This window comes from Nothoprocta perdicaria, unplaced genomic scaffold (genome assembly GCF_003342845.1).
Source record: "Nothoprocta perdicaria isolate Ctin4 unplaced genomic scaffold, notPer1 scaffold_176, whole genome shotgun sequence".
Lineage (NCBI taxonomy): Eukaryota > Metazoa > Chordata > Aves > Tinamiformes > Tinamidae > Nothoprocta > Nothoprocta perdicaria.
In genome coordinates this window covers 877754-899064 of record NW_020454938.1, presented here as the reverse complement: position 1 = coordinate 899064, position 21311 = coordinate 877754, and the positions used below count along the sequence as shown (strand labels likewise).

Below are 21311 nucleotides of genomic sequence, written 5' to 3'. Positions count from 1 at the left end.
CCCCCCCCCCCCCCAAAAAAAAAAAAAATCCTGTTCCTCACAGCATCCAAATGCAAAAACAACCTACTAGCCATCTGCAAGGAACAATGATCCATCAATATTCACACATCTTTTGCAGAGGGGAGGGAAATTAAAAAAAAATTAAACAATGAAGTGGTAAGAGCAAGGTGCAGAGCTGGTGGGAGCTAGCAAGATTCTCAACATTTAGGTACTCAAAACCATAAAGCTGCATCCCAGTCACTTAGTTTCGCTTGTAAGCCTAGATCTGAAGGTGGCTTACTCRCGTCTTCCTGGCAAGGGGGATACCAAAACAGACATCCACCTACACACAAAAACCCAGATCTTTTAAGTGTGAAATTGCAGCCTGAGTGATGGGTTTGGGCAGCGAGAGCAAGGGTAGCAAAAACTGTCAGCAGCTTAGAGGATTACATGGGTGAAAATAGGCATTGGCATGATACTGTTTAAAGTGTGAAGGAAAACATGCTTGAACGCAGTGCACAAACACCAGCCTGCCAACCGATCATGCCTGAGCTGATGTGAACTTCAAATATCTGCATTCTTCAATGCATCGGTTGGATTTATTGGGAGGAAAGTGAAAGAACTAAAGCATCTCTTCTTCCCAGTTCTCTGTGTCTACCTTACCTTCATGAGACCCTAGAGTTCCTGCACCCTAGACAYGCAACACAGACAGGTTCACCCAGACTGGTGTCTCCAGGGTTAGTGGAGTGGATAGATTTCCAAACTACAGACTTAGGGCAAATGTTACAGAGCAACACATAGTAAATCTTGGCTGCTTGAGAGAGCAAAGCTGTGTAAACTGCTTCTTAAGGTCAGGTTTGTGTTAAGTTATATTAGAAAGCAGAGCAAAAGTTTAGGTACTTGCAGCTAGAAATGAATGGTTGAAATTTGACGTGTGTGTGTTTACACGGTGCTTGCTGTTTAACTTTGTAGGAACAAACCTGGAAGGAAGTACAAGCATCTCTGAAATTAGAGGCAAAATTTACACTGGCTTTACCAAGAGTGACATTTAACCTCTCAAACATTATCAGGGTGAATGATTATATGTTTGTAAACAGAGTTTAACCTCTCTAGGGCTTTTCCTTACTCATGGATCAATTTTCCATAAAAACAGCACATCACAGGTAGCAGCTGGATGTGCATTCACACTGTTTCTCAGGCAACCCTCCCTCCAGCCTCTACATGGTCAAGGTCTCCCCACCACTACTTACAGTAGACAGTGAGCAGCACACTGGCATTGCTCATGCCCACCACGTTCTCAGCAATGCAGGTGAGCAGGAACCCGTTGTCCTCACTGGTGACATTCACCAAGGTCAGATTGATGGCATGAACATTGGTCCAGTTGAGGTTTGTCTAAAAATCCCGGAGAGATATACAGGCAGAAATCAGTGTCTCCTGCCCACAAAAGCCAAGGATCCCAACTTCCACATAAAATATAACAGAGACTCTAGCGTCTGTGGACAATTAGGACTTGGGTGATGGAGGTGTTTCCCCATCTAAGTAAATATACTGCCTCCTAGAAGAGTAAATATTGGGGGAGAGCGGTGCAAGGGAGTCACAGTACTGAGGCAATGATCAACATAGCTTGTCTTTAGAAAAGCTTGCTTAGTAGAAAGTTTCAGCTGCAGTTATTGCAAGCACTTCTAATCAGGTAGTTTCATTAAAGGAATTAGAGTTAAGATTCAGTCAAGGAACACACAGCAATCACATCTGTGGTTTTCTGCAACAGAAAGGAAAAGTTTTTCTGCCTGCAATATCCTTCAGTTAGCCCTCAGGTCCTCACCTGGCTAGTAGATGGCCGTTATTATCCGTCTGACACGATGACTTATTCACTCATCTCCCATAGCACTCTTTGGCATTTACCTAACCTCGCTGTCCCGCACGCAAAGACCTGACAAGTCTATGGTGGCTGCAGAACATTGCTGGGTCAGATGCAGGCTGCCCGACAGCTTTGACCCCTACCTGGTGCGTGTTAATGGAGTGGAGATCCGCGACGGTCCAGTCCACGTCGGGCAGCGGCGAGCCGGAGCCGTTGCAGGTGATCACAGCGTTCTCCCCTTCCCTCACTGTCAGGTTCACGTGGCTCACGCTGATCTCGGGGAGGTCTAAGAGAGCCAAACACCAAGACAGTTAGGTGTGAAGTGGCATCCACTGCAGGCAGCCACGAGGTCCATGTGTACAGACATGGATCCTGCTCAGCTGCTTCCCAAACAGACCTCAGGTGATGGCAGAGCAGCCTCCAGCATCCTGAGATAAGGAACAGGACGCAGAGGGAAAGCACTGCCTGCCAAAGGAGATGGGAGCATCAAGATCAGGGGGAAAATCACATATACACACCCTACTGCCATCCTAGCTGAATCACACACAAACCAAGTGTTTTGTGCAGCCCTGGCTCCTCTGCTGCCTCACACTACCACTGTCTCCTTCTCTTCTAATAGCACTGAAGTTGCTCTCGAGGGCAGTCACCTGGGAAGGGTAAAGCCCTCACGTGCTGGGAGAGGATCCAAAGCCTTCACCACCCCCAAGGACACAGCGCAGAGCACCCAGCRCTACGAGCGGGCAGAGCATCCCTCTAATTTATAACAATCAAGATGACCAAGGATGTGTCCTCATGTTAACTGCAGCTCTCCTACTAAAAGGTGCCCTTGCTCTTCCTCTGAGGTGGCAGAGAGATTCACTGATTTATAGCAGCCCTGATTTACACCTCTTCAGTATTTGCTGCCACAGGCACAGATATGCGTGCAACGTGTCACAGACAGTGTCGGTCACAAGGAGAAGGGCAAACAGCCTTTTTTTTTTAAAAAAAAAAAAAAAAACCTTGCAGCCAGGGTAGAGGGGAAGAGGGAATTGGCTGGTGGCCTCCTTGCACAGGGGATATGTCCTACTGTTAATGGGGAGACCCAGCCTTTTGTGGCCACTGGGATATGGCAGCAGGAGGAATGCAATGTCGCACGACGGGGTAAGAAGAGGTTTCCTGAGGAATGACACTAGCGCGGACAGCAGCAAGGTCACAACGCAGCCACTTGCTCTGAACGGTTTCACTGGAATGTTCAAAACTGGTTTCAAAGCAGTGTGCTGCTTTCTTGTTTCCGCTTCTCTCCCCAGGAGGATCTCGGTGATTTTGGGGATGCCAAGAGGCAGCAAGACAACTGCGGRTCAGATGCCTGGTGTGTTGAGCAGGCCACGAGGGGAGCTCTGCTGAGACAGCAGGTCCATGGGACCAGCACAGGGGCAGGCAGGAGGGAACGCACCAAGGTCTCCCCCAGTCCAGCTGGCAAACATGGTCATAGCAAGTCCCACCAGCCATCAGGAACAGAAGGCAGAGACAAATGGAGCCTTGTTAGGACAACCCTTAGGTCATTTTAGTGCTCAAAGAGAAAAGCTCTGCCCTGGAGGAAAGCACATCAGCGGAGCTCCTTTCTCTGCTAGGGGACTACAGAATCAGGGCTGATGCTCACCCTACACACTCAAACATTTGTGTTCACAAACCAGCACCCTGCTGTCCACCCAAGTCTGATAATACCAAAGATGAAGTCACCTCTCCTCCTTTCCCTGATCCCTAAGGATTTTTTTTTTTTTTAATCTTTGAAGATTATTCTTCCCATTTGTGGAGGAAATTASAGCAGCCTCTCAAATCTTTTTAGCTCATCCAAATGCAGGCATGGTTTGGCCAATTTYCAGAGCTTAATAAAGGGATATTGTGAACTTGAAAAACCATACCAATCCAAATGTGCATGCCGCTCGTCTACTCCTGTTATAAGAAACAATCTTCCTAGAACCGAGGAGATCATCAAAAGAAAAAAGCTACTGTGTTTTTCCTCCTTTTTCCCAGGCTGCGAGTTTGACAGATGCTTGAGCATAGACAGTTTAATTGTTCTGCTGATGGTACAYGTCCTTCCCATATTCTACAAGGGATGCTTTCCAGTAACAGCAATAGCAGAGCAAAAACCGACACTGCACAAGCAGCTGATGTGTGAACAAGGTGAAGAGGACAAGGAATAACTCTTGAATATGCCTCATGCTGGCTCCTGGGGCAATTGGACTCTTTTAAACATTAGCAGGAAGCAGCAAGAGATATATAGTCTGCCTCTTCCCTACAGACTGTGGCTTTTGACTGAAAAAAAAAAATAAAACAAAGCAAACGAATCAAGACGTGTATTTCCTAAGAGTAATTGCAAGAGATAAGGTGACCATGCCCTTTAACAATATGCCATTTCTAGGATGTGCTAGGCAGAAGGAAGAGCAAAAAGAAACATTCTTGTCAGGGAACAGACTGATCACACACACACTTTGCCAAGCAATAACACTACAGGGGAAGAAATCCCCCAAACCACCCAATACCTTCGGGCATCAACAAAAGCAGCCCTGTTTTTACCTAGAAACTATCTTAATTTGCAAACTATGCGGCGCTGTCCCGTGACACTGGCTTCGTGGCGATGGAGGGGCTGGTGTTGGGAAGCTCCCGTGGACTTTGCCTTACCGCACTGGGTGATGTTCATCTCCTGCAAGGGGATGATGGCCGCGTCCATGGTCATGCAGTACAGCTCCTGGTACTGCAGGTTGGCCTCGCCTTTCTCCTGCCACAGCTGGATCCAGCGGATGTCGCAGCTGCAGTTGAAAAGGTTCTTCTCTAGTCTCCTAAGGGCAGAGAGAACGTGAAAAGCGGCGGTGGGGTGGGGAAGGACACCCAGGTCACTGCCCATCTCCCGGACTCTCCAAGGAGGAGCAGGGCCAAGACAAAGTGGCCTCAAGCTGCATTTCAAACACTGCTAAGCCATGAGGACAGCAAGGGGAGGGTCTTCCAGACCCGGGACCATCAGCTGGAGTGGCCAATTGGCTGGGGACAGAGCCCAGGCCAGCRGGATTGGGAGCTCGGGGATGTGGAGACCCAGCAGGAATCTCCACCATGGGACTATGTGGGGAAAGAGCCAACAGGACTGCAACCACATGGGACAGGAGGCTCTTTTAAGCTAACAGGAACTTTCTCTTCAAGTCCTCTGGTACGTTACATCTTTTACATCACATCCATGTGTTCACACGTCCTCCTTCACACACAGGCACAAGGTTTCCACATCTCAGAGCTCCACACACAGATGCATCATTGCCCAGGTCCCATGGCTGAACCAGTGGCAGCATCAAAATAAGCATCTCTTAGCAAATGATCAGACAGGACACCACGCTGTGCCCAAAACACAGAATATTTCCCATTTTAAAATGTCAGTGCTTGCAGAGGACCAAGATCATGATGGTGAAGGCAGAGCCAAAGCCTCTCCTGAGCACCCAGTGAGGCTGGCAGCTCTGCTCCATCTCACACTGTATTAACACAAACCTCCTAGTGATCTAGGACACAAGCTAATGCACTGGGTATCATGCATTTTAATCAAATCACACAGCCCTGCWTTGAGACCTTGCTGACCTGGCCAGGAGAAATGGGAAAAAAAGACTGCCTTTAATGCACTCCATTTAAAATACACTTACACGTGTTTTATATACCAGAAGTGTTTATTATTATTGATTTTCCAACCTATTAACCATTTCATTTACATTTTTAAAGCCCTGCAGCTCTCTCTGCAGAGATGCAAAGAGCATGAGTATGATAAGGAAGGGGAACCCAATGCAYTGCTGGGAGTACAGATGGAGTTAACAACAGGTTTTGCAAGGATAAGAGACAGTACAGAGCAGAACAGCAGAATTTCCCCCCTTTCCATTGCTGAGAAGCAAAAAAATATATTTATATATATAAATAAAGGCACCCCCAAAGCAGAAGAGCAAAGGTCAAAAAATTCCTTCCCAGAGCACCCAGGCCTTCGTGCCATGGAAGGATAGGCTGTTTCTCTGTTTTTTTCCATGTGTTACTGCAAGATTCACACTTCCTTTTACAAAATTAATTTCACTGACTAACAGGATTTGGAAATAACCTTCCAAGCACGTGCAGCGGCTGTTCTTTCCATACAGCACTGCCAAAGGAGGAGGAGGGGGTCCTCTGCGAGAACCTAGGCGTGTTAAACCTTAACACTAATGACGGCACTTTGAATTGCTTCATAGAACAAGATGTCACCTCTGACCTTTWTTTAGGAACAAAAACCAAGTTAAACTTTAATAGATGGCTTTTCATTATTACTTTMAAAATGAGCTGCAGCTTGTAAGGCAAGTATGAGGCACAGACAAGAGCCTTGAAGGCCAAAACACTAAGTTTTACCCCAGTGATTCACTGGCATTGGACTGGTAAGATTCTCTGCACGCTGTGCTGGTGTTGCTGGCACCTTGCAGGCTTCGATTCCCCTTCGTGTGGTCATGAACCCGGAGGGCAGGCTCTCCTCGGGACCCAAGGTCACTCCTGCCGGCAGCGCTGGACGCTCTCCAGGAGCAGARAACACGTTTCCAGAGCATGGGACAGCACGTGGGCACGGCCAGGGGCTCCACTAGGAGCCTTTCTGGGAGTGGGAGTTGAACATTGGGGGAACTCGGATGCCATGGGGAACAAATTCTGCTCCACTGCAAATGTCATCACGAAATGAGGCTGCCAGGCAGAGCCGCTGCCACAGCACTTAAGGGCAGCGCTGTAAGTAATAGAAGGCAGCCTCCCCAGTCCGTTGCTAATTCATGAGGCTCATGAATAATGCAGCAGCTGCRTGCTTCAGGGCAGAATTTACCAGCRACCTGCCCCAACAGGAGTGATGTAACGTGCTCTAATGGAGACCCCCACAGGGGCTTTTGCACGAATCAGCTCCTATYGCAGGCTGGACGTGCGGTGTGCTACCAGTAGCCCGTATGGTTTTGCACTGGGAAGACACAGCAGGTGGAAGGGGTAGAAGATACTCGCACCATTTTTCCTTCACGTTATTCCCAAGGACATTCTTGACCTGTTAGCACACTCCTTGCTCAGAGCCTGTCCTGCCAGCAGATGTTATGGAGAGGTCCATGAGATGGACACCCATGCTGGTCTGCACCTGTAATTTCCTCCTGGCCCAGGACACTTAAACACCCTTCTCTTGTCTCAGACCTCAGAGCCCCAGCTTCAGGGCTTGCACGGAGCATTTCGAGCCATATTCCTTCCTTTCCTTCCTCCTGTAAACTCCAATGTGTTTGTTCTCTCCCTATGGAATTAACCAAAGGCTGGTCATATGCCCTGCTAATCACTGCACTGTGCACACAACACAGAAGATGACATAGCTCTTCTTCTCTGAGAGCAAACCACAGGAACTGAACCACAGACAACCTGAACTCACACTCAACTTGGTCACCACCTTCCGTGGATACAGTGTCCTTGTTACCTGCAAGTTTCTGCTTGCTAAGAAAAATTTACTCTGAGATGAGCTTCCCTGCAAGGAAGAGAAGCACCTCTGGACATACAAGGTGCCCTTCAGCAAATGCCCRCTCTCTGGTAGGAGGCATCTCCATGTGTGGCAGAGAGACACCCTCCATCACAGTAGAAAATAGGTGAATAGCACAGAACGGAAGGCCAAGAGAAATGGGTTTATTTGTGCCAATGCTTTTATAAGGCTTTTGGAGACCAAAGGGTCAACGGGGCATCAAAACTAACTATCATAAGTATGGTGAGAGCTGTCAGGTGGGAAGGGCCAAGGAAGACAGAAGCTGGAGCTGCCTGCCTTGTCACGCAGCTGTACTGGAAGAGCTTGAGAAGAGGAGCCAATTTTCTCAGCTACATCCACTTCTTCAGCACCCTCAAACATACTTTCACTTGGCTGCTATAGGCTTGCAGCCGTATCAGCACTGCAGTGAAATCCAAGGCAAGGGGATCCTTTCCCATCTTCAGCACAGTTCTTCCTGGGAAGCACAAGTAAATCTAAAGGGCATTTTTCACATATAGCCTTAACCTGGAAATGTTGCCAAAGCCCCGCTGGGCTGCAGCCATTGCACACAGAGCTGCACACACTCCCACACCTTCCTGAAGGCCTCATTAAAACAGAGCAAAATGCCCGTGAGAAACAGCAAGCACCACAGCTGTAAGTGTGCCGGGGGCTTTGTGAGCCAGCAGAACTGCTGCCTGCAGCACGGGAGGCAGTGAGCAAAGGGGCCTGAGCCTGCACGTGGGCCAAACCCAACCACAGGCCAAGCAGAGACCCCAGGACCTGCTCCGCACCCAAGTGCATTGTGCTGTGGACACTGGAGCTCCACTTGTACTCAAGACAGAGAGGGGAACAGGGACRGTCATGCCCAGCACCATCATTTAAAGGATGATGACAGAGCTGAAACCCCAGGCCATCTGGACACTAAGTCAATCCAAACGTTTTTCACAAGTGCTATATGGATGGTGAGTAACCTCATCCCAAATTSACGCTGGCTGAGAACAACTCTGGAGGTACAAAGGACCTAAAAAAAGCTCTGAGGCATGCAGCACCACGGGAAGGGCAGGAAAGGATCGCTCTACCCTTTTATTTTATAACACCAAGGTTACCAGACCATGTGCTCCCTCCCCAGCCCAACCACACATCCATCTGCCACCTCAGGCGTCCTACAACGAGCAGCTGTAACACAAGCGCTTGAGTGGAGCCAGTGGCCGTGCTGCAGCCTGCAGGACCCTCTGCGGTACCAGATGCCAATTCTGTAGCTCCCAGGCCCAGGTGAGCTCCGCTCCTCCCCACAAAGCTGCATCCACCTCCATGCAGCTTCCCGAGAGCCTCCACCACGGCAGAATGCCACGGGAAAGGGAGGTCACCAGCGTTCCAGAAGGTGCTGGGACAAGCGACACTTCACACACATGGCAGGTTTTTTCCAGCGTAGGCAGCTAAATGAGATGCACTGTCCTGTGCCTCATCCCTACCAGTCATCAGCTAAAACAGAGCTGCCTGCAGCCCAGTCCCTAGGAGAGAGGGTGGAAATCTCTGTCACATTTCTGGCWGTGTCACTCCCCCTGAGGCATGGTACACATGAAATCAAAACCTCTCCCTACCTGGGGACTCAGACCACCTTACTTAGCTTCAGTAAAAGCAGGTCCAGTGCAGAGAAAACAAAATCTATTTTCACTTTTCATTTATATGCCAGGACCTCTCTTGGGAATCCAGCTAGAATCGCTATTTCCAAACGCCTGCCAGAAAGGATGGGGCAGAAAAGGAGAGCTTAGAGAGCAGCGTGAGGTTTCTGAAGGCCGAGTTMGCCCTGCACAGACTAGACAAGTACCTCTGTTTTGCTGCAACTCTATTAATGTGACTTGGCAGCAGTGAGTTATTTAAGCAAGAGGCACTTGAGATGTTAACTTGTGCTCTTACTGTTAAGAGATGCTGCTCTGTCCTGCCCCACCAAAGCCTCTTGCCGTAGCACGGCAGAAACCTACTGCAGGGCAAACTGGCAGTGACTGCTCGTCTTAGAAACGCTGATGGTCTGGGCAGAGCTGCAARATGTTCAGAGTTACAAGGTTTTATACAACCGAAGAAGTAATTGGATCCAGAGTCTTAGGTCTTTGGGGGGAAGGAATTTCTTGAAGTGTCAGCCCTAAGCCCTCTGAGGACATGACAAAGGAAGCCAAGGACATGACAGAGGAAACCAGCTGTGACTTCTGGATAAGAGAGGCTGAAAGTCCAAGGTTTACGAGCTGTTGTACGTGTCAGAGGCTTCCCAGTACACACTTCGCTTCAGACTTAGGAGAACTGTCCACACATTAGCTTCAGTCCTGCCTGTCAAGGTCAGTCTGTGCCATGGGAATTAGGGCYGAGTTGCTGGAAACCATTCCAAGCTTCACTTATGGCCAGGAGGAAAAAGAGATAATTTTTTTTGGAAGCGTGCCTCATTTTTTGCCATCCTTTCTTYAGTGAGTCAGCAGGGAAAAAGCTCAGCTCTGTTCAACAAGAAAAGAATCTCTGCTTTAAAGAAATTAGCTTCTCTCCTGCCTTAAGATGCCTTGACTGCAACCAGGCAGCTGTTCTAAGCCCCAGATTCCCATGCACCAGCCTGCTCTCATARCCTGGCAACAATCTTCATATTATTCTTTGACTCTCTTCTGCTCCATGTTCACTTTGAGTGGCTTTGTCAGGTGTTATGTTCCCTGGCATTCTCCATTTCACACCAGTTGTAGTTCCTCTCTCCCAACACCCTGCAGGAGATGATCTCCCCACTGCTGCCTTCACCGCGTGCTCCGCTGCTCTGAGCTGCCTCATTGCAGCTCGTGTTTTTGCCTTCACCGACACTCCTCCCCCTGGATCCCCAAGGACCGCGGTGCCGGTTGCCTCTGCCTGGATGCACTTGGGCTCAGCCGGGTGCCGTTTCACACATTGTCCTCTGGTTAACAATTGCGATGCCTGCATCCTTCGAGAAACTCAGCAATGCCAGCAGAAGGTCCCACTTGTCCCCACTGACCCCCCACTCCACAGCCCTCTAGGCAGAGTGCAGACACGCTAGGGATCTTTCCCTGGGGTAATTTCCTGGCCTCTCCCAGGCCTCACAGGATGCCTGTTGCTCAGCCTGCTTCTTGAGCTTGCTATCTCTGCCTTGGTCTCTTCTGACCACCTTAATTTCCCTTGGTGAGATCTAGTTCATCTTCAAGTTCCTAGCTGGTATCAGTCCACAACTTCCTCTCTAGATCTCAGCAGTATTTCACGCTTACTTTATGTAGGCCAGGTATTCTGACTCCCTCCCAAATCCTGGAGACTTCTTTAGAGCTCAGTATGCCACAGAATATTTTCTACTTGATCATCCTCTACATTATAAGACAGACAGAACGACAGAAAACCAAAAGAAAACCACACACCCTAAATTTTCCACTTCTATTACTAATTTCTCTCTATCTTGCAGATTTACTTTTGCTCATCAACAGGTACAGCCCGTCTAGTCCTCAGGGCTCTGAACATTCCACAATAGATCTCTCCCTTACTCTTTATTCCTTAATCTCCAAATCCCATTATGTGAATGAATATTCAGAACCTATAGCTCAGGCTACACATCCACACTATCTTCTCTTGAATGCGTGCAAAGTTCTGCAAAATTGGTTTCATGGTCTCGCCCCTGGGAAAAACTCTGCAAGCACATCCCCTTTCCCAATTAACACTGACTTCCTAATGAGTATCAACTAAAATATCCCCCTCCTCCTCTCACACTTCTGGGAATAGCATTCCCATGTCATTCCGCTATCTCCATCTGTCTGATCTGTGTTAAGCTGGGCGGAGGGTCCTCAATGAAAAGCAGCCCACGAAGGAATATTTGACAAGAAACATCAGTGACAAGGCAATTCAAAGAAAAAAAAGAAGAAAAAGAAGAAAAATGGATGAACTTCACCGGATTCTTACTTTCGTACTACAGTGCAGTCAAAACAAGACAGACCCCGTGGGCATTYCTGGAGCCCCAAGCTCGTCCATAGCTATAGGTTGACCACTTGAGCTCATGCCATTACTTGGCTTGCCAAGAACAGACCTTTGGCACTGAGGGGGCTCCATGGCAGGCTGGGCAGAGCCGAGCTACAGCACTGCCTCCCTGGCCRTGGATCCTGCCAAGCCTCTCCGCAGGAAGCTGCTGACATTGCACTCTGTAASGATGCTGCTTTCCCACCTCCCATCAGCTCTTCCTATTAACCAGCCCTGAGATCTTCAGCATTTTTATCCACATCACTTCTCCCATCAATCAGGCCTTGTTACAGCTGAGAAAACCACTCTGAGCACAGATCCAGCAGGAGCCAAATGATTTGGATCATTTCCGTTTGCCAGCGCACAGAGTCCTGCCTCCAAGCGACTCGGCTAACACAAAACTAAACCAGTTCAAGACAACTAGCATCCCTCTCAGGATCTCTACAAGACGACAACAGATGAGTCTTGATCTGTACTCTGTATCTGCTGCAGAGTACTCTGTTGTCCCCAAAACAGTATCTCCTTCCATTAGTGAAAGGTATCGGCCTTTTCAGCCTTGCTCGGATTGACAGACCTAGGACWCACCTGCAGTGACATACAACTAAGTGAAACAAAATCACCTAAGAACAGAGCCAAGTTGGAAGCATCCGTGCTGATCTGCAGGATGCCGTTAACCCAGGCCCTAACTCCAGACATCCCTGCCAGTGTCTCCAGTTCGGGATTGCAGCCCTGCTCTTCCACTCTTGAATGTCTCCTGGGTGTAACAACCATTAATCTGAGTTTTGCCAGACTGCGCAATGAGAATAAGTAAAGGTCTAAGAATACAAATGACTCATGCTATTAAACTTGAAACCTGAGCCAGGCTTTAAAAATATTTAGAGCTATAATCAGTGAGGAGGCAAACTCCAACTTCAGCATTTTTAACTTTATTCACCAGATTCCCCACTAGAAGGGTGTTTCTGTATTTTCTAATATCACTATTAGTATTTTTCATTTAACAACTTGACAGAAATGAAATACACTGGAGTAACACCGGTGATAACACACTTACTCCCACTTGAAAGACTATCTTTATTCTTTCATAAGTCACTTCTGGCTTACAGTTCTATTGATCACCAGCGAGGATGAATGGAATTTCCCAGAATCCTCTGGGAAAAATCCTACATATATATATTTTTTTATACCCACCAAGAAACTATTTCTAAAATTCAACAAAACAAGTCACCAGGGCAACGTTCCATTGATTTCATGTCCATTTATTCTTCGAGCACATTCCTGAATGCTTTATCAATAATTCAGTAGGCTGAAGGCCACTGCTGCCCAGAAGGAATCCTATCCAAGCTTCCACACAGCATCTGGAAGCACCTCGATTGCTAAGGGTCGAGGGAGTCATTCACATAAAAGAAAGGGTGCCACATAGAAAGTGTCAAGAGCTAAAGGGATATAATCAGCCATAGACCACAGAAGAATAGTGGGTGAGGATCAAGTCTTTGAGGAGATTCACTCAAAATGTGAGTACGTGTGTAAGTATTACTCGTGTGTTCCTGGAATTAGTCAACCAGTTACCACCCCACACATAGCTTGTTCATCATCCTGACATTAATTATCCAGATGCCATGAATTTGAAAGAAAGGCAGTTCCACTCTGCTGCTTCAATACCCAGGAAATCCTTCCAAGGATGCTTCTGCCCACCTGAGTTTTAGATAATTATTCACAGGTCCCAAAATAGGTCCTTTCAGAAACCATTTAACCTCCTACTTTGTTCAGCCTCCCCTCCTCTCCCAGGAGATACCTCAAGATGGAACTTACAGTTCAAAAAGTCTCAGTGTCTGGAAGAGCTGCCATGACAGTGTGGTGAGCCGGTTACCGGAGAGGTCTCTGAAAATTAACAAGAAAAAGAAATCATGGTAAATAACTCCTCCCGCATCTGCTCTCCTGGATCCACAGAGCTCATCATTTCCTCCCATAGGGAAGGAGTCAAGCAGCTTTGGACCCAACCTTAAGTTTCATAAAGAGAGATTTTAATGAACCTAAACCAAAATAGAAATTTATCATTTTATTTGTTTCCAAGTGGGAAAATGCTTTATATTCTGCTACAATGTTAAAAAATACTCTTGTCACTTGTGTCCAAGAATCAGGAGCTCAACCAACCGTAAGCAGAAAGAACAAGCCTAATTTCATCTTCCCAACAAGAAAAAAATGCTAAGTACAAACAAATTTCATGTTAAAAATATTATCACTCAGGTTTAAAATGACAGAACCATAATTATCCAAGATATTATCATTAACTTAGAAAGATTCTTAAACATAGAATTTGTACATTAACAGCATCCCATTATGGCTCTTTACCATTTGTACCAGGAGGTACCACTATTACAGCAATTAACAGCTTCATACCCCTTTCTGCATCTGCTCAAACTTGCAAAAACAAAAATATTATCTGCCTAGGGAATCCAGAAAACATCTCTTCAGTGAAAACCCAAAGGAGGATAAAATAAGAGTAAAATCAAATGAAGCCTGGAAAGCAAGAGAACAAACTTGCTTGTGCTTGTGATGGACTGACTGAGAACAAAAACAGAGCCCTTGTGTTCCGAACAGTGTGAGAGGATGGTGACAAACCTCCTTTCTGGAAGAGGCCTTCTGCAAGAGTTTGGCCTTCCAGCAGGTCCCCTTCAGCCAACACCATAAAGGAGCTACCACACTCTTCCTCCCCAAGGCCAGGGGCCAGCAGCCGACCACTCTCACCTCACATTTCACACTCCCACGAGACAACCTTCCACCACCAAGCCTTRCTGTGAAAATCCAAGCTACCCAAGCGACAGTGCTGGGGAGCACAGGGAGGTGCAGACACTCCTCTGGCTCTTGGTGGTGAAGCAGGAAGAATTAAACAGTTGAGAAAGATCAGAGCAGGTGGAAATTCATTGGGGAGCTTTTAGCTATGGAAGAAACCACTCGAGGGCCTCTGCCCAACTSCCTAGGTAGCCCTCAAGGGAACAAACTCAAGAGGATCATCCAGGACCTGTCCTTCCTCAGAGATAGGCCTTAAWTTTTTTGCTGATCATCTGCTTATAGCATAAAATTGTTTTTTTCCTTACTCCAAAACYCAGATTACATAAACTAGCCCTAATCTAAGCACTACCATCCCACCTATGGAGATGCATAACAAAATTCTATAGAAAACCAAAGTCATCCCCTACCTGTGCCAGCATTCGGAGCCACAGAAAACACAGGAAACGGTTTGAAGCGATGCCCTACTGTCCCCTTCCCTGCATCTAGTCCTGTCCCCATCAGTTGTTCTTYGCTGCAATAAGCCAGGCCTACGCGGGCACCAGAGGCTCCACAGCTCTTCATACACACGTGTCCTGGCTGCAGAGACCCTCTGTGCTGCAGCCCCGCTCGCTGCGAGGGCAGGGATGCACCAGAGACCTGAATGAGAGGCCTGGCGTTTCATTAAACCAGCAGCTGCTCTACAGACAGACSTGGGACAAAGCCGCACAGAGGCAGCAGCAGGCGGCCGAGTAGGCCGGGCTCAGCCTGGGATCCCCACTCAATTTGGAGAATCGCGATCAAAACAAGACAGCCCATCCCAGAGCCCGCTGGTGCTCTCGGAGGAGCGAGAACGTGGCCTGCAAGACTTGCTTGTTGGCTTGCCCTACGTTAAAGGGCAGTAATCAGTGGTGGCAAAAGCTGCCAGGCTGCTGGGGAGAGGACACTGCTTCCAAACTCACTCTGCTTCCCAGGGCCAGACAATTCCCTCCTAGGAGGGCAGGGAAGGAGCGAACCTGTGACAGCAACGTGCCTCAGCACCATCCTCTGTGCCCTGCCAGGCCAGCACCCACGGGCCTCCAGCTCGCTCTCCAATTTGGGACTTTCAGAGGACACGCTACCCAGAGACGGGCAAGGGAAAAACAACTTTGGACAASTCTGTGCTGCCCAAACTCCACTTTGTGCGGAGAGATTGCAAGAGGAGAAGCATCACATTGCACGTGAGAAGCCACCAACCCAGCCAAGCCTCCACGCCAAACGCTGGGTGCAGCTGCCGAGCAAACCAGCCCACGGGCTCTCCTCGACTCGGGCAGAAGGATAACGGAGAGCAGGGCCAGGCCGGCACCGCGCTGTGTCGGGAAATTCCAGCTCTCCCTCGCATCAGACTATCCCGCTGCGCAAACCCCAGGTACCTTATTTCACACGTCCAAGATCCCACCGCTCCTGAGGCTTGGGACAAATTGCTACCAGCCTCCAACAAAGTTTCGGAAGGCAGCAGTAATAGCTCATGAAACCAAGGGAGAGGGGGAGATSGCACGCCTCCCCCCTCACCACCCCATAGCACCTGGGTGCTTTGCAAAGACAGATGAGAAGTAGGAGGGGAAGGAACAGCTCTCCGCTACAGAAAAACTTGACACTAATTTCCCTCCCCCAGCAAAGGAAGGAGGAAGTGAAAATGGGGATGCATGAGAGACAGCAAGATGTGGGAGAGAGGCAGAGATGCAGAGGAGGGAGTGAATCTTGCTGGAATGTCCTTTCTCAAAGGTCATGTTTTGCTACATTAGGCAGAAATGTCAAGAGAAAATTGGATTCTGAAAGAGAAGAGAAAAAAAACAACAGGCTTTCCACGCAAATAAGGGAATCAAAAATAGCATGATCATGTTATTACAATTTAGGGCACCGAGAGATGGAGAGAGGAAACATCCTCGCTATTRCAGGCAGCTTTGCCAGGCAGATGTGCTCCACTTTTTGTCTCCGTCAGTCCCTGGAAATCAACTCCTGCCTCCCTCCTCCCCGCAAAAACCCAACTCATGCCAAGCCTCAAGCAAGGAGGAGATGCATCTTCACTTGCAGGCACCTGGCAGGGGATTCTCCTCTTAGAACGAAGAGGCACCATCCAATACAAGAGTTAGCATCTGCAGGACCTGTCGGGGGGACGTATATTAACAGCTCCCGTTTCAGGAGATTAGCCAGAAGCCATACAGGGAGAAATGCATTTGTCATTGGAAGCGGGGAGACAGGATGGCTTAAAATGTCAGTCAGGTCTTTGTAAAAGGCCCATGACTTCAGCAAGGGGAAAGAAAAGGGCTACGCACATAAATGCACATTAAAAATACATAATTTAGTTACAAAGCCAAATACTCCAAAGGTCAGAAACGCCAGGACGGAGGTTAGTCGCACAAAAAATGCACTAGCTGACACCAAAACACAGAGACCCTATGGAGAGCAACCTTGCTGTGCAGCACTGATCGCTCTCCTGAAGAGATCCATTTGTGCACTGGACGTAGGRAGATGCACCTGCACCTCCCCGTCCCTGCATCCCAGGGCAGGCTTCCTAACAAAACAACACGTGACTATGTCATTAAAGACTGTATCACAGTGCATGYCCACAAGGAGATTAAGTTATGGCTCCATGGGTAAATGGGGCTCTCAAAATTTCTAATCTCTGGTCAGTGTGTGCAAGCTTCCCAGTRTGCTCCAGCCTTGGCTGCACACACATGGAGTTTCCCGGTGTTGTATAAAGAGTGAATGGAGAGAACAGAAAAACAATTCCCTCCAGATACTCCACTTGGTCCCTGCCACAAGTGTCAAAACCAACCTCCATCACTTGGGCAACTCCTACCCCAACCTCCTATGATGCCTCCAGCCTTTACATCCTCCCATGCTAGTGCCAGTATCCCAACTAAAGCTTCCATGCATTTCCCCCATCTCCTCCCAAAGAGTCTTTCCAAAACATCTCCCTTTATCCTCCTACAAACCCTTCATCCAGCTGGATCCAGGGCCGTTCTTCCTTGTGTTGACTAGGCAAGGCAAAACCCCCAGAGGAGAGGGGACAGGGACCACAGAAAGGCTAGAACATGATGGTGCATTTAGGCAATTCACCTGCAAACACCTTGGACATCTCTAAACACTAACAGATGAGATTTTTCATTGAGTTTTGGCAGAGTTTCATGGGGACAGCAAAACCAAACCTTTCAYGTAAAAGCCGCCCTTTGATGATTTCCTAGCTCCAAAACACGAGGATGCAGGTGCTTCACGGAGGAAACTTTGCCAATGTTTTTCTTTACTTGAGCAGAACAGCCCATTCTTTTCCCTCCATCCACTCCCTCAAGCGTCTGAACAGGTTTTGTTTGAAATTAAAAAAGAAATAATAAAAGCAATAAACTCAGCCAGGAGCAGACACCCAACATAGAAAACTTCAACCTGAGTGATTAAAATTTGGCAGTGAGAGGAAAGYGAAAACAGTCGTAAAGCAGAGCGTGCCAGACAACCTTTCCAGCAGCCTGTGCCTCAGCTCCACCTGCAATACAATATGGCACAGCAGGCACAGGAGACAGCGGAGCAGAACCAGGAACCTTTCAGAGCTCCCTTCGTGGCTGCAAACACGAGTGTCCTCCTCAGGTAGCCGAGGCTATTGGCACTTTTATAGCGTGTTTGAACTGCTTCTTTGCTGCTGACACGTTCACCATCGTGCCCAAGACTTTTCCATAGAAAGAGAGGAAGTGTTTAGAAAAAGGTACAAGGTGCTTTTCCCTCTGGAGAAGGTTTCCAAGGAAGGGCTGYGCAAGGCAGGTTTTGCAGGGCACATTCTCCATATCCAGCAAAATCCGTGACCTTCTTGTGCCCCTGCAACCCCTGCCTTGCTCCCCTTAGATGGTGCTTGGTGGTTGTGCGAATGAACCTCCTGCTCATAACCTGGTGAGCAACCAGCTCACCCCATGAGCAGCTCCACRCACAACCCAGAGCTGGGCTGCTGTAACTGAATGACAGGACAACCCCAGTCACCTCTTCTGCCTCCATCCAGGCACCCTTTACAGATCAGGAGGGGAGATGCTCATGTCCCACAGCGCTGTTGCACACACAGACAGCTCACACATCCTCTCGGAGGTGACTGCCTTTCCAAACAGGCTTGTATATATCCTGAGCACCTCCAAAACSCCCTCGAAGACAAGAGAGAAGGACAAAGTGGTCGTGAGGGATACATGGGTTAAAAAGGTGCGTCTAAAAAGGCTTCTGCCTCCTGCACAAGTAGGCATGGAAGGGTAGGGGTGTGCACAGGGTGCGCACATGTGTATTAGAGGGGGATAAATGAGCCTGGATCTGCACTGCCCTGAACAACTGGGCTTCAGTGGAAAAGAAAAACCTTTTTCCCCATCTAACCAGCATCCAAGAAGAGTTTTCACTACTAAAGTCAATTTTATTCAGCTAAATTAAGTCAGATGCCTCATTAATGACACCAACAAGCAAGAACCCCTGTAATTAAACTGCAAACTATATTATGCAGTTCAGTCCAACCTGACRGCAGAAACGCTGCTGCTGGAGAGGGGCTCCCTTCGCCTGGCCCTCCACACACCTCTCCTTTCTCCACCTGCCCTTGCTTCTGACACGTTTCCTTCTGCATGGGAGACGCTTTTCACATGCTTTAATAACGCGGTGCTCCGAGGAGGAGGAGGATTAGCCACACGGGGCGGCTGGGGGAGGCGAGGGGGCACAGGCCAGCCGCACATCCCAGGGCGCTGCGCTAGGAACCACGAGCCAGGGAACAGCACTCGCTTTCCAGACGGGAACGTCACCGAAGCACCCAGGGGTGCAAGGCAGACTCCTCCAACTCAGGACTGACTTTGGAAATGCATCCCTGGCACCCACAGCTGATGCCTCAGCTCCCTCGAGCACTCCGGCAGGAGGAACACGGTGACCTCCAAGGGCAGTGTCCTGCCCCACGCCCTCCCTCCCCTTCTGTCTGTAAGCAGCTTTGCTCATGAAGGCAAAAAATATACTGTCCCCCCTTAATGAACGTGCTAAAACTACCCCATCAAGCCTTGGAAGCTGTAGGAGAGCAGACCTCACCACAAATGAGGTTCTGCAAATACTAGACTCAACTGAAGCCTCAGATAGCTCAGCGCAAAGCCCCAGCAGGCCACGTTAGTGACAGAGCCTGCAAAAAGACCAGGCAATGCCACACACACCCAAGCCTCACGCACACAGAAAGCACTGGAGTTCACAGGAGACTCAGCGTCACAATGGTAAGAGCAAGGACCTAGAGCTGCCAGCAGCTCCCTGGCTCGTGCTCAGACTCAGCACCAGGAGGCACGTGTGGTGGGATGCAGGGACACGGCCGTAGGAGCTCCTCCCAGACACGGCCCTGCACCATCTACACCCAATTCCACTCCTCCCTTTAGAACACCCTGACCTTTACTACCCAGACAGGGCTGACTAGAAGCCTCCAAGGTTCAAACCTTCCTTTGCCAGGTTGGACAACACAGCAGACTCTGCTACCACATCCCAGAGCACTGTACACTGCCTTGAGCTTTTTAAAGGCATCCAAACGCAACCACACAGCAAGTGCCATCAACATTATCTCATTCTCCGGAAATTAGTTCTTGTGCCAGCACTAGAGTCAGAATTTGCAATAATTTCATGAACTCGGAGGTAGGTCTCAAGTCTCTGCGCCAGAGGAGAGCAGGAGACCATCACCAGACACAAGAAGAAACTCGTCAAAACACACGGTCCCGGAATTGCAACACCAGGAGGGAGAAACAAGACACACCAAGCACACTCCTCCTGCATTTGGGATGAATAAATCAAGATTTTGATTTGCATATCCCAACTGTTACCGAAACAGGATTGAAGGAGGTGGGGAGGAACAGGCTTCCTCATTGTTCTTGAAACAATAGCATGAAAAACAAAGGCAGTTGCCAGCAAGGCAGAGCAAGGAGGCGTAGGGGCCGGGTGGCAGCACGCCTCCCGTCACGGGCTCGTGCACGAGGGGCACATCTGGTGCACGACCCTCCTCCCACCGCCTCTGCCAACGCGGCAGGCCGGGACAGCGAGGGAGCTGCTGCTACCACTTCTGTCCCAGCACATCCCAAAACACGTTAAGGGGCACTTCAGAGGTCCTCTCCAACCCTGTAATGTCCTCACACCTTACGAATTGGCTCCGAGGCATCTCCCAGCTGCACCAAGATTTATTTGGAGACAAGATCACACTGCAGAGCTAATGACTGCTCACAGTTTGGGTTCAGCCTGCTACAGACGGGAACCGGTCACCAGATGTGGATAAAGATGTCCCTATTCTTTCGGGCAGATCAGAGGCAGGAATCCAGCCCTCCGGATTACACTTCTCTTCCCTTTTGCACGCTCTTTATGCTGCTCTTCTCCCAGGACGTCTGGACTCTGAGGACTTGCGGACAGGTTAAAAGCTTGGTCAGCCCTGCAGTTGCTTCTCCTCTGCCTTCCAGCTTTTCTGCAGGGCAGAATCCAACAGCACTTGTGAAACCTGCCAGTCAGCTGCTCAAGGAATGGAAAACGTGTCTGAAACGGGCAGGAACCCCTCCCCAGGGCTTCCCTCCTGCCACCACGGCATGCCCAGGGCTGCTCTGCATCCACCCCTGTCTCCTCTCTCCCCAGCCCAAACTGTGGTAATTTTAGATGCATCGAGCCTGGAATACAACTGTACACGGGGCTCCTTCCTGCTTCAACGCACAGAAATAATACTGAGATTTGTGCCAATGGAGAACAAGGGCTGCCAGCTGACAGCTCCAGCGAGGGGCTGGATTTGTCGTGCCTGCTTGTTTCAAATTGCATGTTTCTTTGAGATAGGAACAGAAAACGACTGGGGAATGCCTCCCACTCACAGGCTTCCAGCAGGTCTAGAGCAAACCATACCACCATGTGACAGGAGAGAGCTCTGCCACACAGAACGCAGCAGAAGCACGAGGAGATCGTCTGGAACGGAGAACAGTGTCCAGAGGACATTTTCCAGCATCTCAGCACACAGTGACACCAGAACCCAAAGACATGCTCCTCAAAGCCCCACCACTTCCTCTTCATGACAATACTCATACAGCAAGGGMAGTAGCTGAGGCAGCACCATCTCAGCAACATCCACTAGAGCCAACCCAAACGCACAGGTAGGCACTGGGTAGACTGTTGACCTTGTCAAATGGAGAGCCCAACCTGCAATTCATTGAGCACAGAGTCTCCAGGACAGGGTCCTCCCTCCCTCCTGAACTA

The 21311-nt window shown here is 49.0% G+C and overlaps 1 protein-coding gene across 2 annotated transcripts in view; it reads right to left on the bottom strand.

Moving 5' to 3' along the window:
* Positions 1–21311, bottom strand: part of NTRK3 (neurotrophic receptor tyrosine kinase 3) — a 207045-nt gene that overhangs the window by 140169 nt on the left and 45565 nt on the right. For both annotated transcript variants that reach the window (XM_026036300.1, XM_026036301.1), the window contains exons 4-7: positions 13122–13190; positions 4499–4656; positions 1981–2123; positions 1230–1371 (exon numbers count right to left, since the gene is read on the bottom strand). In XM_026036300.1, the coding sequence (XP_025892085.1) occupies positions 1230–1371; positions 1981–2123; positions 4499–4656; positions 13122–13190 (512 nt within the window). The remainder of the gene's footprint in view (positions 1–1229; positions 1372–1980; positions 2124–4498; positions 4657–13121; positions 13191–21311) is intronic.